The 16759-nt window shown below is 31.2% G+C and overlaps 1 protein-coding gene across 3 annotated transcripts in view; it reads left to right on the plus strand.

Annotated features, from left to right (window-relative positions):
- Positions 1-16759, plus strand: part of PRKACB (protein kinase cAMP-activated catalytic subunit beta) — a 109683-nt gene that overhangs the window by 36317 nt on the left and 56607 nt on the right. The window contains exon 2 of one of the 3 annotated variants that reach the window (XM_025052068.1): positions 13350-13500. The exons of 1 other annotated variant lie outside the window; for it this stretch is intronic. In XM_025052068.1, the coding sequence (XP_024907836.1) occupies position 13500 (1 nt within the window). In that variant the 5' untranslated portion in view covers positions 13350-13499. Of the gene's footprint in view, positions 1-13215; positions 13501-16759 lie in introns of those variants that run through there. One more of the 3 variants, XM_006919354.3, reaches the window with a different exon arrangement.

Here is a 16759-nt window from a genome sequence, read left to right on the forward strand (position 1 = left end):
AGGCCATGAGAAGTCACTTGAGTTTGTTATTCTTTGGAATGACATAGGATTGTGTTTTAGAAATATGATTGTGTCTTAGTAAAGTGACAAATATAATGAGAGGCAGTACTAAAACATTCGGAGTTTGGAGAAAAGAGGAAGTACAGAGAGACTGTGACCTTTGGTACGCATATCGGACTCTTAGTCATCATTGACAGGATTTATTTAATATTCAAAGTAAATTTAAGCCATTTGTTTTTCTTTTGGACAAGAGTAAATATAAAACAGTTGATAACAAATATGCATATAATTAAAATAAAATTTAGAATGCAGCGATGTGTTCCAGACTCATATCCAACTCTCTTTTAGAAATCTCTCGTTTGATATCTAAAAAATGTCCAACAAAATCTTTCTTTATTACAATATTCTTCCAACCTTTTCTTTTTCAACCCTTCCCCCTCTTAGTTATTGGAATTACTGTTTACCCAGAGGGTCAAGCCAAAAACATAGGTATTATTTTTGATAACTTTCTTTTATTCATTTTCTAGGTTCACTCTATCAGCAAATCTCCCTGTTTCTTTAAAATATATGAAATTTGTCCAGTTATCTCTCTCCTAGCATGATCTCAGTTCAAGTGGCCACTATCTCTTGCCTGGACTAGTACAGTAGTCTCAACTATTTTCTCTGCTTCCGTTTTTACGCTAAAGCTACACAGATCATTTCCAGTCCATCCTCTGCCCAGTAGTCATATTGTTTCTGCCTCATTCCTCTCTCAGTGTCTTTAATTCATTGTGTTCCTTCTGTTTGTTAGACTTTTCTTCCGTCATTCCTTGACTTGCTCCTTTTCTTTATGTTTCAGGTCTTGATAACTCAAAGAAAGGTTACATTTCTCAGATATTTGTAGACTACTCTATATAGAGTAGCCCTCTCCCTGCAAGCTGCTTTCTGTCATATCTTCTTTTATTTACTTCTTCACATTTCTTATTCAGGAAAGGAGAGTGAATGGGGAGAATAGAGCATGTCATACTTATTCTTACCTCTAAGCCTTCATTCATATAGTTTTATCTTCTTGAATTGCTCTTGTTACTTTTTCTGTTCTTTCTAAATTCTACCTATCCTCCAAGAACCTACTGAATTTTCACATATTCCATTTCAGTTTCCTTAATACTTAGTATGCACTGAACTCCCCTTTCTACTCTTTATGGTCTTTTGGTATTATAAAGTCCCTTTAGCCCTTTAAAGTCCCTTAAGCAAGAAATACTAATAGGAATGTTGGAATTCTAAAATGTCACACATTTTATATTTGCTGTGGTGTCTTCCATATAGATCAAGTGGCTGGAGTTCCTTAGTGTGGTGAAAAGTATTCACAAACATTTTTGGGTTAGTATATCAGAAGGGTTCTTTTGTTAAGTGAATGTTATCTTAAGCCACAAAAGGTTAACTCTGTAGAAAAATTTGCCTCTATTCCACAATTATGTATTTAATTTTATCATATAAATTTTGATTTTTACAGATGGTAAATTTACTAGATTTTACTTGACTTTTAATTCCCTTGGGTAATTATGCTTACATAATTTTATATTCTTTATAAGTCAATGCATTGTAGATGCACAGTACATGTTTGTAGGTGGCTATATATTCTTTATTTCTTTGTTGATTAGATTAAAAATGCAGATCCATTGGAATGTGTTAAATTCTTTGGAACTTACTTAAATCAAGCCTCTAAATGACTGCATTTCACCAATACCAAAAACATTTTCTGAAAAAATAATAAAGCTAATTCGATTTTGTAAATAAATATGCCATTCTCTAAGAAATAAAATATTCATTAGTAGAATCTTACTAATTCAAGACATGACCAATATGTCCTATTTGAGTGAATGTAGAGAAATGGAATAACTTCTACTGTGTGCATCATATGAGATATAATATAGAATGTGTACATTTGCACATGAAGTGAAGATATAAAAGGGAGGAAAACTGAAGAATAGAATAAGCTGTTAAGTTTCATGATTAGAAAATATAGATCTATCAAAATATGAAAAACAGGTATATCAGTGGTTTAAACATACCATTAATAAGCATCTAATTTTCTCCTGTCCCTTAAAAGTACCTATAAGGCATAAAACTAGGTGTTCTAAAGCCTTTATTTGTTGGAAGGAAGAATAAAAACTGAAAATAAAATGCTGTTCTATGAAATTCTGCAGGAGGTATACTCAATTGTATTGGTATTCTTTTAAAAGTTATCTTTCCAGAAAAGAATAAAGTTAATTTACCTGCTAGTATTACTAATAGTTGCACTTAATTAAATAAACAGCATTGGGTCAGAACCGTTAATCATTTTCCATAACTGTTTTTTTCTAGTATATTATTGAACTTGTTTACTGTCTGACTATAATATAAACAAGAATGTTGTAGTTTTTTTCTTTTTCTTATATTTGATAGCTATTCATAGCAAATTTAGTTTTTACTTCCTATTATATTTGACTTTTGAAAAGTTATTTTAATAACACATTGAATTGTTTATGTTGACTATTTCCCTATCTGAAGATTTACTAGTTTTTTTTTAAAGTACTTCCAGTGAATACATTTTAGGTTTTGAATAAAATTTAATATTTTCTGTACTGTGTTTAATGGGAAATTTTTATTTAAATAAAACTGATTTGCACAATTTTGCATTATGCCCCAAAAAAGACTTTGCTCAAAACTGTTCAGAATCTGAACTATTTTATATTAAAATTATTCCATAATATCCCATAATATAGTTCCTTACCTGATAAAAAGCACAGTTTTAAAAAGTGTCTTGACAGACATGATGTATTATACAGTATTGGACACAACTGACACCTTTCATATTTTAAGAGAAATATTATTTGATGTTACTGGAACTGTCCATTTAGATCTATAGCATTATGTCCAAATTTCATAAATTGACTGTTATGACATATACACCACTTTCTCATAGACACACTCAAATATTACATCAGAACAGTTTTTTAAAAATCTTAGTTTGAATGTTTAGATGCTTTCAGTTTTAGACTTTAAAAAATAATATTGTAGTATACTTTGATTGTCTTTAATCCAATTCAAATAAATATTAGCCACATAATTATTAACCAGATTTGTTAATGTAATACCAATCTGCGTTTCTATAATGTTGATAATTTATAAAGTAATTTTACTTATATCATCTTATTTGAGACACACATAAAACCAGTGATATAGTCAGGAGAGGTATTAATGATCCTATTTTGCAGAAATGGAAACCAAGGATTACAGAAGTAACTGGTTAGTTAAAAAGTATCATAAACCCATCTATCAGCAAGCATAATAAATCCCAGGTTCTTTAAAATACTCGGTGTAAAAGGAACCAGTTAAGTCATAGAAGTAACTAACTTGAATCTCATTCTCTACAGTTCTTCCCATCTACAGTATTCTCTTCAAATCAAAACTATTTTAAGAAAAGTAATATTGAAGTGATGGCAGCATTAGGCAGAGTGAAACAACCCCTTTGTATCTCCCCTCAAATCTACAGCTAGTTGGTCATCTGTAACCCCACAAAGATTCCTCTGCCCAACACACCAGGATGCCTGAGGGATCTACACGTTGGTGCATCTGAAAATGGGGGAAGCAGGGTAGGGGAAGGACAGGAATGGTTCATACTGTTCCAGTTCCCTGGCTGCCACAGCTGAGTCAGCAACCCTGTGGATGTGGTAGTGGTGGAGGAGTCAGGGAGTGGCCTCCATATTTTGGGCCAGTGGGTGGTAAAGGGCTTCAGCAGCATCAGCACCCAAGAATCCAGCTCCCTCCCCTGATTATGGCAGTGGTCACATCACCAAAGAGCCTGGTAGCAGGAGACACATCTACGGCACAGTTAGCTTGTGAACCCTACTCCCCAACCATCTGCCACATTCCCTTGCCAACAGTGGTTGACACTAGGCAACTTGGACATCACCCTGGTTGCCCAGGTAGTGACTTCCACAACCACAGAGGCACCTCTCCCCATAAGACCCCAGAATAAGAGAAAAACAAAAACTTATACTATAGCACCATCTACTGGAGAACAGAAAAAACCTGCTAATTATCAACCTGCTGAATTGTTAAAATCAAAACAGTACCTAAATAAGAAGTGTTCACTACTTCAAATGTGCCAGCAGACAAATGACTCATCAAGCACCGTGAATAACCAAGGTAACATGGTAACACAGAAAAAAAATGACAATTCTCTAGAAACCAAACTCAAAGTCATAGAAGATTATGATCTACATGGTAGAGAATTCAAAATAGCAATCATGAAGAAACTCAGCGAGATTCAAGAAAACTCAAAAAGGCAGTTGAGTGAGCTCAGGACTAAAATAAATGAACAGAAGGCATACTTTATCAAAGAGATTGAAAATGTAAAAAATAACCAAATCCTGGAGCCAAAGAACTCAGTAAATGAGATGAAGAATTCATTAGAAAGCATTGGAAACAGAGCAGACCATATGAAAGAGAGAATTACCAAGCTCAAAGATAGAAAACTAGAAAAGATTCAGGTGGAAGAGGAGAGAGAAGTATGATTTAAAAAAAAGTAACTAAGAGAAGTGTCTGAATCCATTAAAAAAGGCAACACAAGGAAAATGAGTATCCCAGAAGGAGAAGAAAGGAAGAAGGGAACAGAGAGCCTATTCAAAGAAATAATTGATAAGTTACTAAATGTTTACTAAGGAAGGAGCTGTACATACAAGTACAAGAAGCTAACAGAGTACCTATTTAACTCTATATAAAAAGACCTTCTCCAGCACACGTATTAAAACTGTCAAAAGTTAATGGTAAAGAGAATTCTCAAGAAAGCCAGCGGAGTGGGGGCGCTGGGGGGAGACAGTAATCTACAAAGGAAATCCCATCAGGCTGTTATCAGATTTCTCAGCAGAAACCCTATAGGCCAGGAGAAAATGGAATGATATGTTCAAAATATTGGAAGGTAGAAACCACCAACCAAGAATGCTGTATCCAGCAAAGTTACCATTTAAATATGAAGGAGAAATAAAGGTTTTTCCAGCCAGACAAACAAAAGCTGAGGTAATTTACCACACAAGAACTGCATTTCAAGAAATGTTAAAAGGAGCTCTTCTACTTGAAACAAAAAGAAGTACACAAAACTTTGAGTAAGGTGACAGAAACAGAAAATGCAACTCTATCAGAATAGTGTGTTAATTGTAAAATAAAGGTTAAAGTGAAAAAGCATTTAAAATAACTATAGTCACTACAATTTGATAATGAATGCACAACATAAAAAGATAATTTGTGATAACAAAAACATAAAAGAGAAGGAAAAATATGGAACTTGTATAGGCAAATGAAGATAAGATGCTTTCAGAAGGAAAAGTACTATTTTATCTATGAGACATTTTATACAAACCTCATAGTAACTACAAAGCAAAAATCCAAAGCTGAGATACAAAACAAAAAAAGAGGAAACAGAGAGAAACAGAAAATTGCCCAGGAAGCTTAGAAAGTTCTAAGCAAAATAAATTTTAAAAATAACCCAAGCACATCATATTCAAACTGAGGAAAATCAAAAACTAGAAAATCTTGAAAGAAGCCAGAGGAGGAAGGGAAGGGAAAAACCTTTAGAGGAACAGAATTAGAATTATGGTAGACTTCTCACCACCATTGCAAGCAAGAAGAGAATGGAATAAAATATTTAGATGTTGAAAGACAAAAATCCACTAACCTATAATTCTATATCCAGTGGAATTATCTTTCAAAAATAATGACAAATGAAGATTCTCTTAGACAAACAAAAACCAAGAGTATTTATTGCCAGCAGATCTGTCCTGCCAGAAATAAAAGAAGTTCTTCAGGGAGAAGGAAAACAATATATGTTAGAAATTTGGATATACATAATGAAAAGAAAAGCATTAAATAAAAACTGAAGGTAAAATAAAATATGTTATTCATCATGGATCTAAAAATAGCTATGTACAGTAGTAATAAAGCATACTAGGTGCTTATAAAATATGGATAAATGAGGTGAATGACAGGAGTGTCAGGAATAGAAGACAGGATTTGGGAATACTCTGTTATAAGGTACCAGCTCTATAAGTGAAGCAATATAGTGCTATTTAAAGGTGGACTTAGATCAATTAAAAATGTATATTGTAAACACTAGGACAACCACTAAACATCTCTTAAGAGGAGTATAATTGTTATGTTAAAAGAGGAGATTAAATAGAATCATATAAAATGTCAAAATCAGAAGAGGCAGAAAAATAGGAGAAAAGGGAAAATAAATGCAACAAGTAGAAAACAGTTATGAACATGGTGAATATTAATCTGTCAATAGTCACTTTAAATGTAAATGGTATAAAATGCCAATTAAAAGACAGAGATGGTCAGTGAATAAAATATATACTTGTCTGTGTGTATGTGTGTGTGTGTGTGTGTATGACCCAACTATGTGTTGTGTGTGAAAAACCAACTTTAAATAAATAATCAGATATAAAGGAAAAGGATGGTGAAAGATTTACCATGTTGTCAATAACCGAAAGGAAGCTGGAGTAGCTATGTTAATTTCAGATGGAGATTTTAGAACGATGTAAGTTATAAGGGGTAAAAAGGACATCATATAATGATTTGGTAGTCAATTCTTCAAGAGACTTAGCAGTCCTAAACACATGTACTTAACAAAGTGTCAAAACACATGAGGCAAAAGCATTGAAAAGAGAAATAGACAAATCCACTATTAGAGTTGGAGACTTCAAAACACCTCTTTCAATAATTAATAGATCAAGCAGGCAGAAAATCATTAAGTATATAGATGACCTGTACAACGCTATCAATTAACATTTATAAAATATCCCATTTAACAACAGCAGAATATACATTCTTCTCTAGCTTACATGGAACATTCACCAAGATAGATCACATTCTGGGCCCTGAACCATATCTTCACAAGTTTAAGAAAAATAGTGCTCATGCAAAGTATATTCATAGACCACATGAATTAAACTAGAAATTGATAAAGAATAGAAAAATCCCCCAATGTTTGGAAATTAATTTTTAAAACACACTTCTAAATAACACATGGGTCAAAGCGGTCTCAAGAGAAATATAAAAATATTTTCAACTGAAATGAAAATACAATTTTTCACAATTTAGGGGGAGGGGGTTAACAGAAGCAGTCTTCTGTCATCCTCTTCTCAATAACCCATAACCTCAGCTAATTATGAAAAAACCCACAAGTACCAATTGAGAGACACCCTACAACATACATCTCAAAATTGTCAAGGTGATCAAAACAAGGAAAGCCACAGAAACCATCACAAGCCAAGAATAACCTAAGGAGACCTGAGTACTAAATGCTATATGGTATCCTGGATGGAATCCTAGAACAGAAAAGGACGTTAGGTAAAAGCTAAGAAAGTCTAAAAAAACTATAGATTTAGTTAACAATAATATGTTAACATTGGTTCATTAATTGTACAAATTTATCATACTAATGTAAGATGTTAATAGTGGAAACTGTTTTGGGCATATGGAACTCTACTCTGCAATTTTTCTGTAAATCTAAAACTGTTCTAACATGAAATGTTTAACAGAGTTCCATTTTGTATTAAAGTCTTAAAAATACAAATTATTTATATTGTCAAAGTATCCGTTGCCTGGGGATTTGGAATGGCAGAAGGAAGATATTATGAAGGCATGAGAAAAATTTTTTTTGGGGGGGGGTGGATTTGTTCATTATCTTGACTGTGGTAATGATTTCACAGTGGTATTTATCAAAATATCAAATTCTATACTTCAAATATTGTAACATTAATGATTTTTTTAAGTAGGGAAAAACACAAATCAAATATAGACCTATGTCCAGTTATACCAGTTGTTACATTAAAAAGCAAAAGAATAGATAAGGGTGAGGACTGGGGAGATAAACCATGTAAACATATCAAGTGAAAGCTATAGTGGCTGTTTTGATATCATACAAAGTTGACTTCAGAACAAGGAAAATTAGTCAGGATTAAGAGAGACATTTATAACTCCAAAAGTGTCAATTCAGTGAGAAGACAGAGCAATCCTAAATTTATATGCACCTAGTAACAGAGCTTCAAAATACATGAAGCAGTGATATAGCAGAGTGACATTTGTAGTACGCACTACTTAACGACAATAGAGGACACTCTTTTCAAATGTACGGGGAACATTGACCATGAACGACCATATACTTGGTCAAAAGTCAAACCTTAGCAAATTTAAAAGAATTAAAAATCATATAAAATATGTTCTCTGACCATAATGGAATTAATCTAGAATCAATAACAGAAACATATCAGAAAAATCCTCAAATAGTTGGAAATTTAAACAACACACTTTAAATATTCCATGGCCAAAGATAAAGTCTTAATGGAAATTAGAAAATATTTTTAACTGAATAAAAATACAGTATGTCAAAATTTAACTTAATAGTACTATATCTATTAAAGAAACTGAATTAGTATTTGTAGCCTCTCAAAGAAGAACTCCTGGCCCAGATAGCTTTCCTGAAAAATTTTACCAAATATTTAAGGAAGAAATGATGATACCAGTTCTCCTCACTCTCTTTCAGAAAATTGAAGACAAAAGGAAAAAAACAATATTTCCCAACTTATTTTATGAGGCCATCTTTAACCTATTATCAATTAACAGTACATGAAAATAAAACTGCAAAACAATATCGCTTGTAAACTTATACACAAAAAATATCAATAAAATATCATTAAATTGAACTCAGTAATATATAAAAAGAATATTACACCAAGACCAAGAGCTAATTATCCTGGGAATTCCAGGCTGGTTCAATAATTAGAAATCAGTTACTGTAATCCATCATATCAGATGAAAGAAGTAAAACCATATTACTTCATGTTATATTAACATGCTGAAAAAGCATTAGATAAAATTTAACATCACTCTAAGATAACTAGGAATAGCAAACTTTCTTATCTAAGTAGAGGCATCTACAAAAAGTGTGTACCACTGATATCATGATTAATGATGGAAAACTGAATGGTTTCTTCCTAAGCCTGGGAATAAGGCAAGGATATTCACTCTCACCACTCTTGTTAAGCATATTACTGGAAGTCTTAGCCAGTGGGAGAAAAATAAATAAAAGGCAGAGATTAAAAAAGGAGAAATAAACCATCTGTTCAAAGATGACATGATTACTTACACAGAAAATCCCCAAAAATTTACAAAAAGAAAGACTACTAAAACTAAGGAATTTAGTAATGTTACAGAATGCAAGGTTAATATATACAAATATATACTATATACTAGTATGTAGTATATGTTTCTATATACCAGCAATGAACAACTATAAATATTTTAAAGTGCCATTTGCAATAGCTCCCATTAAAAAATAAATATTTAGGTATAAGTCTAACTAAATAGTGCATAGTCTGTATGCTGAAACTATAAAACAATGAAAAAAGAAAAGACCCAAGTAAATGAAAAGACTATGATTATAGATTGAAAGACAACATAGTTAAGATGCCATTTTTCCAATAAACACAATTTCAGTGAAGTCCCAGCAATATTATTTTATAGACATATACAAATGTTTAAAATTTATGTGGAAAGGTAAAGGAATTATAATAGCCATAACAATTTAGAAAAAGAAATGTTGGAAGATTTACACTATCAGATTTAAGACACTAGAAAGCTACAGTAATCAATACAGTATGGGACTGATGAAAGAATTGACACGTAGATAGATCAGTGGAGCAGAATAGAGTCCAGGATAGACCCACATTATTATGATTAATTGATATTGGACAAAGGCGCAAAGGCTATTCAATGGTGAGTGGATATATAAATTGTGATTAATCCATACAATGGATTCAACAATAAAAAAGACTCAACTATTGAAAGGCACAAAATGGATGAACCTCAATTTCTACACAATCCTAAATGTAAAAAAGACAGTTGTAAAAGGTTTAATTCATTTATAAAAGGTATGAATCCATTTATAACATTTTTAGAAAGGCAAAACTGTTATCCAGAAAGCTTTATTTAAATAGCAAGGTCATGGTCTTATCATTCGCCTTCCACGTGGAGCAAATATATCATTTATGTATCAAGTATACTTTCACATTTTTCTTTTCTTTAACTTTCAAACTCTAAAGTACATAGTCCTGTTTGGCCTCAACATGATTTCAAACATAAATGTGGACAGTTAAATTGCATGGCTATTAGGTGACCATCTGAATGAAAACATTCTCATAGCAGATTATCACACTCTGGACAGTATATTCAGGAACCAATCTCACGTCCTACTTTTCTTTTCATTTCCACTTCCCCACCCTTGCTTGAAAAGTACTGCACTTGAAAAAAAAAATGTTTACTTCTTTTGGTAATCATTGTCGTGCAGTACAAAGGAGCCCTAATCTAAGAATTATAAGACCTAGGTGACTTTGGGAAAGTCAATGTTTCTAAACTTGTTTTCTCATTTTAAAATAAGGATAATACCTTCCCTGCTTACTTCATCTGTAAAGATCTCATGACCCAATGGAAATCATTTTATATGTTGTAAAGTGCTTGGTAAGTGTAAGGTATCATTACTATTATTAAATATAAGAAACCAGTATTTTGTAGTATCATGACAATCGAAAGAGATTCAACTTCAAAAATTGTTATAATTTCTAAAATCAATGTAGAATGAATAATGATTTCATAAGTTGATTACTCTCTAGTTTATCATACTTTAATGAAACTATTAATAGAGTATAAGATATGCTATTACAGCAAATTTTGGGTACATGGCTAGACATATTAGTACATTTTAGATTTTTGGAAAAAAACATCAACAAGCAATATACTTAAGATTAATTTGAATTATGAAAGAATTCAGTTTTAGTTAAAGCTGTAGTTGTTTCTTTCTAGCAGTAGATGCCAGTAGAGTTCTTTTTAATAAAAATCAAATTGCCTAAGTACTTTCATTGCAACAGCTTCCTGGTCACATTACCATATATAGAAACATTGCTCTGTGACTAAAGATTCTATTTTCTATAAGGACTTTGTAAGAAATAGAAACAGTTTTATTGGAAAAAATATATATACAGATTTCAAATGTAGAGTTTTCTAGGTAATCGTTCATTGAAGCTTTTTTTCCTATAGTAATTTTGTAAGGTTTATGCATTTAAAAAATTAATATTAATGTTCTGTAAACTCAAGCATCAGTGGATATAAGTCTGTCTAGACATGTGTTAAAAATGAATATGGTCGGGCTAAAATATTAGGATTAGGTCATGCAGTTGGCAAGGGAATACCATGAGTGTAATATTTGGGGAAAATTAATAATGTCAGAGATGAGTGATTGAAAGGAATGCCTGAAAGTAGGGAAAACCAGAAGTTATTTTTGGAAATTCACATTTGCATTAATAAAAATGAAACTCAAGAATGAATAAAATTTAGTCACTGAATATAAAGAAAAAGGAGTTTGATGATATAACTTCTATTACTGTCGTTTTTATATATGAACCACTATGGTCCTATCAAATAAAATTAAAATATTTTCAAGTGATGATTCTACTTAGACTTTTAATTTGTTAAAAATGAGTGACTACTTCTACATATATTTATTGAGTATTTAATACATGCATTGCATTTTGAATCTGAGTAATTCAATTCAAGGCATACATTTATAAGCAGCAAATTTTAACATGAAATTATAAAATCAATGGAAACAGAGAAGAGAGCAGTTTATTTTTCTGGGAAGCATGTGGAAAACTTCAGGGGGGAGGTGACATTTATGGTAAGCTTTGAGGGTGAATAGAATTTCTCCCAAAAGAGCAAGTCAAAGAATTCAGGAATTTTATCCACTTCTACCCATACAGAGTCAGTCCAGGCTCTGTAGATATTTGTTAAAGACTGCAGACATTTGTTCAGTGTCCGTCCGTTTTGTGTTAAAACACTATTAGATGTGAAACAAATTATCTATTATTACATACACATTTATACAGAAACTGTTGCATTTAAGTTTAGTCTTATAGATCATGTGTATTTGTTTAGATTGATACTAATTATATTACACAAAACTGTACACAAATGAGCTGTTACTTGGTAAAATTAATTAGTCAATGTTTCGTGCGTGTGTTTCTTATTTGATTACAGTTTTGTTCCTATTCTGTTTGTCAAGTGGCTGGGAAGAAACTTGGACTAAGATATTGTTTAGATTGATTTTTTAAAGGCTCTTCCTCCCTCCCTCCCTTCCTTCCTTCCTTTCTTCCTTCCTTCCTTCTTTCTTCCTTTCATTTTCTTTCCCTTATTTAGAGCTTCCAAAGAGAAAACCACACAGATTTCTCACTTTTAATTAGTAAAAGAAGGCAAGTACTGAAAATCATTGTTATATGTCACAGGTTACTTTTTCCTTCAAATGGACAATGACAAATATTATTCACTTTTAATCAAAGGAGCTATGTCTAAGGCAAGACCCCTAAATCAAGGACCGGGGAAGCTATAGTTCTCATCATTAAGTTTAAAGTTAACATGTCTCATTCAACTAGAAGGAATTTTTTCCCCTCAGTTGAAATTTCTTGCTGTGATTGATTTTATATCATTTTAAATCTTATACATATTTTTTAAATTTTAAAATGTTTTAAAATGTATCACTCATAAGCACTTGTCAGCAGATTGTAAGTTTGATAAGCAGTACTGACACTGAGTTTTCGTAGTTCCTGTATATATTAGATTTAAGTCAATGAGTTAGCAACATTCAGTTCTTTTTTTTAGTGCTAGTTCAGATTTTTTTTTTAGTTAAAACATATGTGTTATAAATTTGTTTTATGAGAGTTTTGGAATATCCATTCCATACCAATTTTTGATGAAAAGTTAACTGCTTATAAGGATTTATAAAATCTTTATATTAGCTGACTTCCTAGAAAAAAAATAACCTTTTTAACATATTATATTTGGAGAGTAGTTTAGCCTTAGTTGTTGGCATAGGGTTGTAAAACATTTAACTAGTTTTCCTTTTTTAAAAAAAACTTTTTAGCCTGCTCTGTATGTATAAAGCTTTATATTTAATGCTCTTGTTAACCTGTATATTGATATTAAAATAATCTTAAACATAGAGCCTTTTAAGCCAATATTTCAAGTCATTAAAATCTCCACCTCTAGTTGAGATGGAGAGTTCTGCTAAGAAAGGCTCGGTAATGTGCTGTTTTATATTAACAGGAAACAGAACAGCAGTAGTGGTTTGAATACCCTGCAAACAGGAAGTTTGACACATGCATAGCTCTTAGCTTCTGTGTAAGAAGTTGTTGAGCTCCTTCTGAAAATATTTTTAGTTACTTTAAGTAAAGTGTAAATGCACATAAATGGCAGCTTATAGAGAACTATCCTGTAACCAGTATACAGGTACAACTGCTCTTCAGAAGTTGGAAGGTTTTGCTAGCCGATTATTTCATAGACACTCTAAAGGTACTACACATGATCAGAAAACAGCTCTGGAAAATGACAGCCTTCATTTCTCTGAACATACTGCGTTATGGGACAGATCAAGTAAGTTTTTTTTTTTAATGATAATATTATAACTAGAAGTTAAAATACTAATTGGAGTTTTAGGATCAAACATAAAGAGCTATGTTTTGTTTGTCTTTTTATGATTTGCAAGTTGAAGTTGAAAAAATTTTACAAAAACTTGATTATAAATTGAGCCAAACCATGCAGTTCATTGTTTTATCTACAACTATTTAAGCTGAATGTCAGTGGGAAACTTATACAAATTTTTTACATCATTTCTAGTATGTTACTGTCTTTTTGTTTTTATTTTTTTGTTCTTATATAAAAGTGAAATGTCTAAAGTTTAGAAACAATGATCAGTTTATTCTAAAAAATGTCTTGTATATATAAGCCTTAAAATTTGAAAGGGGCAAAAACTTGAATTTTTAAATTTCTATTATGTTTGCCAACTTTTATTTTTAAATGCATATGTGAAAGTTATTTCAGTTTTACAGGCAGGGTTTCTAATATAAAAAGCATAGTATGATTAGTTTATATGAACTTGTAACATTTTAAAAATCAAAAGCATTCATAATTATATTTATTTTACTCATAATTATGGTTAAAGGGGGACAAAGTTGTTTATACATGCATCACATTCTTTCCAGGAATATTAAAATGTTTGGACTTAACTGCCTCCTTTGCTAAAATGGTGATGTGTAACTATTTTTGGTGACATGCATTTGAAAAGATAAATTTCACATGCATATAAACAATACCAAGTGCCTCCATTCCACATATCACCTTGGATCCTCCCCCAAGTATTTTTGTCACTCTGATTAAAGGGACAATAGAATTAGTCTTAGTACTTTTGCCCTTTTTGGTGTGTTTTTTTGATCATCAAAAAGCACTGGGGTTTGCCTCTTTCTGCTTACATATTCCATAGCAGTTAAGGAAGAAAACTCATCTAAAAAGAAAAAAGTTGTTTGTAAAATTTACTTTGTGGTTTATACAGATTTTTTTTTTACTTTCAAGCTATTTTAGGGAGAAAGTAAAGAACATATATTTGTACATTGTTTTTACTCTAAAGATTTTATTTATAAATAATTCTTACCATATAGTAAGTTGATAGATGAGGAATATAAAATATCAAGTTAGTGAACTGATCAATTTTGAAATAACAGTACATTATTAAAATTTATCATGCAACAAATGTTGTTATTCATTCTATTTGCCTTATTGTTAAATTGCCATCTCCTAAGGCCTTTTGGAAATCATTTTTATGCATTTTAAAGACCTTTTAATTAAAATTTCAATGAAGAATGAAGATAGTACTGAACTAATTTCTGTTTCACTAGTACTTGTTCCTCCAAATAGTGGGTGTTCAATAAATGTATCTTGAATGAATATCATGGGCTTTTAATAATTAAAAATTATGTTTGAACTATACTCACATCATTTTAAACATGTATGGGGCCTGTGATGTTTTCTGAAACACATTTCAGAATTTAGATATGGAAGATAATATCATGAGCCATGATTTCTTTTGGAAAAATACAGACTGATAAAATGCTGTTTTTCTTTACTGCGATGTCACAAAATAAATAAGATCATTGGGCACAAAGTAAAATTAGGTATAAACCTTTTAACTGCAAATAATAGGCATAATATAACAAATACTTAAATAGTAACTGAATGTTCATTAATCAAGTGTTCTTTCAGTTCTCTTTTATATCCCAAAAATATCAACTATACACAATAATTTTATGTATTTAATAATGATATGGTAAGCTTGTGGCTCTTGTTTCCTGTTACGGAATTTGTTGATATGTAGGAGAAAACACTGGCATAACAGAAACGGAAGAATCCTATCATTGTAAAATTCCAGGGTTTATTTTGTGGTGAAAACACAAAATTTTATTCATTTATAGAATGAGTTATGGAATGAGTTTTGACTATGTAAAATTTTTATACAAACCACATTCTTCAATGCTACTTAAAGCAGCTTACTTGCATGACTTGTTTGACAAGAAAAAGGAATGTAGTATCTTCTGATAATAAATATTCTGAATGCGCTTGCTCCAAAAGTGCTATTTTAAGAAACGAACTAAGCACAGAAACTACATGTAATTTTTTTTAAAAAATTAGGTTCATGAACTATTGAGTAAAGATTAATAACCAGTTTAGACATGTATGAAATGTACAAGTTTTACTTCACATTTCTTCTCCAGTGACATTAAATATAGGAAGAGATGAGGAATAAAGGCCACATCTTGCTTTCCAGGTGCCTTAAATGTGTTTCATCTTTTGCTACTAAATTAAGTAACAGGAATTCCTGTTTGATAACATAAATATTTAACAGCTAATTCCATGCACATATAAGTACATGAAGTTCAAAAGAAAAACATGGAGGAATTCTGCTTTTAGTTGTGACTCAAAAGGAATGGGAGCATTAAAATTCATTGAGTTCTCTTTTATAGCAAATTTATTATGGTTAGCTTTTAATATTTCTTTGATCATAAATGATGTATTAAGTAATAAAATGATGAATTTGATTAATTTTTGCACATTTAAATCTTGGACTTTGTACGCTTAATGAATGTCTAATTAGAACATCTTAAGGACTGAAGAGGTGAATATTACCAAACACTTTACCCATCCTCCTTTCCCATGAATTGGCAGGCTATTTCTCTGGCAGATACAAATCTTAGATCTAAATACTATATTGAAAAAATGAGCAATTTTGTATATGGATTTCTTAAGGTAGAATTGGATGGCTAAAATGGTTATAACAGACCACTTTTTCTAGTCAGTTTTACCTTTCCAAAGTTCATACAGTCTTTCAGACAATTTACTTCCATGCTTGTTTCTTAGTCTACTGAATCTGTATCATTGCAACTTCTAAGCTAGAAGACCTTTCACGTTATATTTTTATCTACTTTTTCCATCTGCAACTATTCCATAAGGTTCTTTATAGTAATCAATTTTTACTTACTTGGCAAACTTTTTTGAGTATTTACTATATCATAGTCTATAAACAAATCTAGAGAAAAAATAAGATCTGATTCTCAAAAGCAAGAGTAGGAAAGCAAGCATACAAACAACATACTATTCAAGGCATTGTGAAATGGTTGCTTAAAAATGCGTAAGTAGCTTACTGTGAGAGTTTAGTGTAAGAACAATTTAACACTAAAAAGAAGATGAGAACTTCAAGAATATTGAAGAATAGAATTTTGAGATTCAGAGAAGGAAGAGATTATTAAAAGAGAATAACACATAAATGTGTGAAAATATGAAAACCTGGAATTTACTTTAAAGA

Source organism: Pteropus alecto, unplaced genomic scaffold (assembly GCF_000325575.1).
Source record: "Pteropus alecto unplaced genomic scaffold, ASM32557v1 scaffold25, whole genome shotgun sequence".
In the NCBI taxonomy this organism is placed as follows: Eukaryota; Metazoa; Chordata; class Mammalia; order Chiroptera; family Pteropodidae; genus Pteropus; species Pteropus alecto.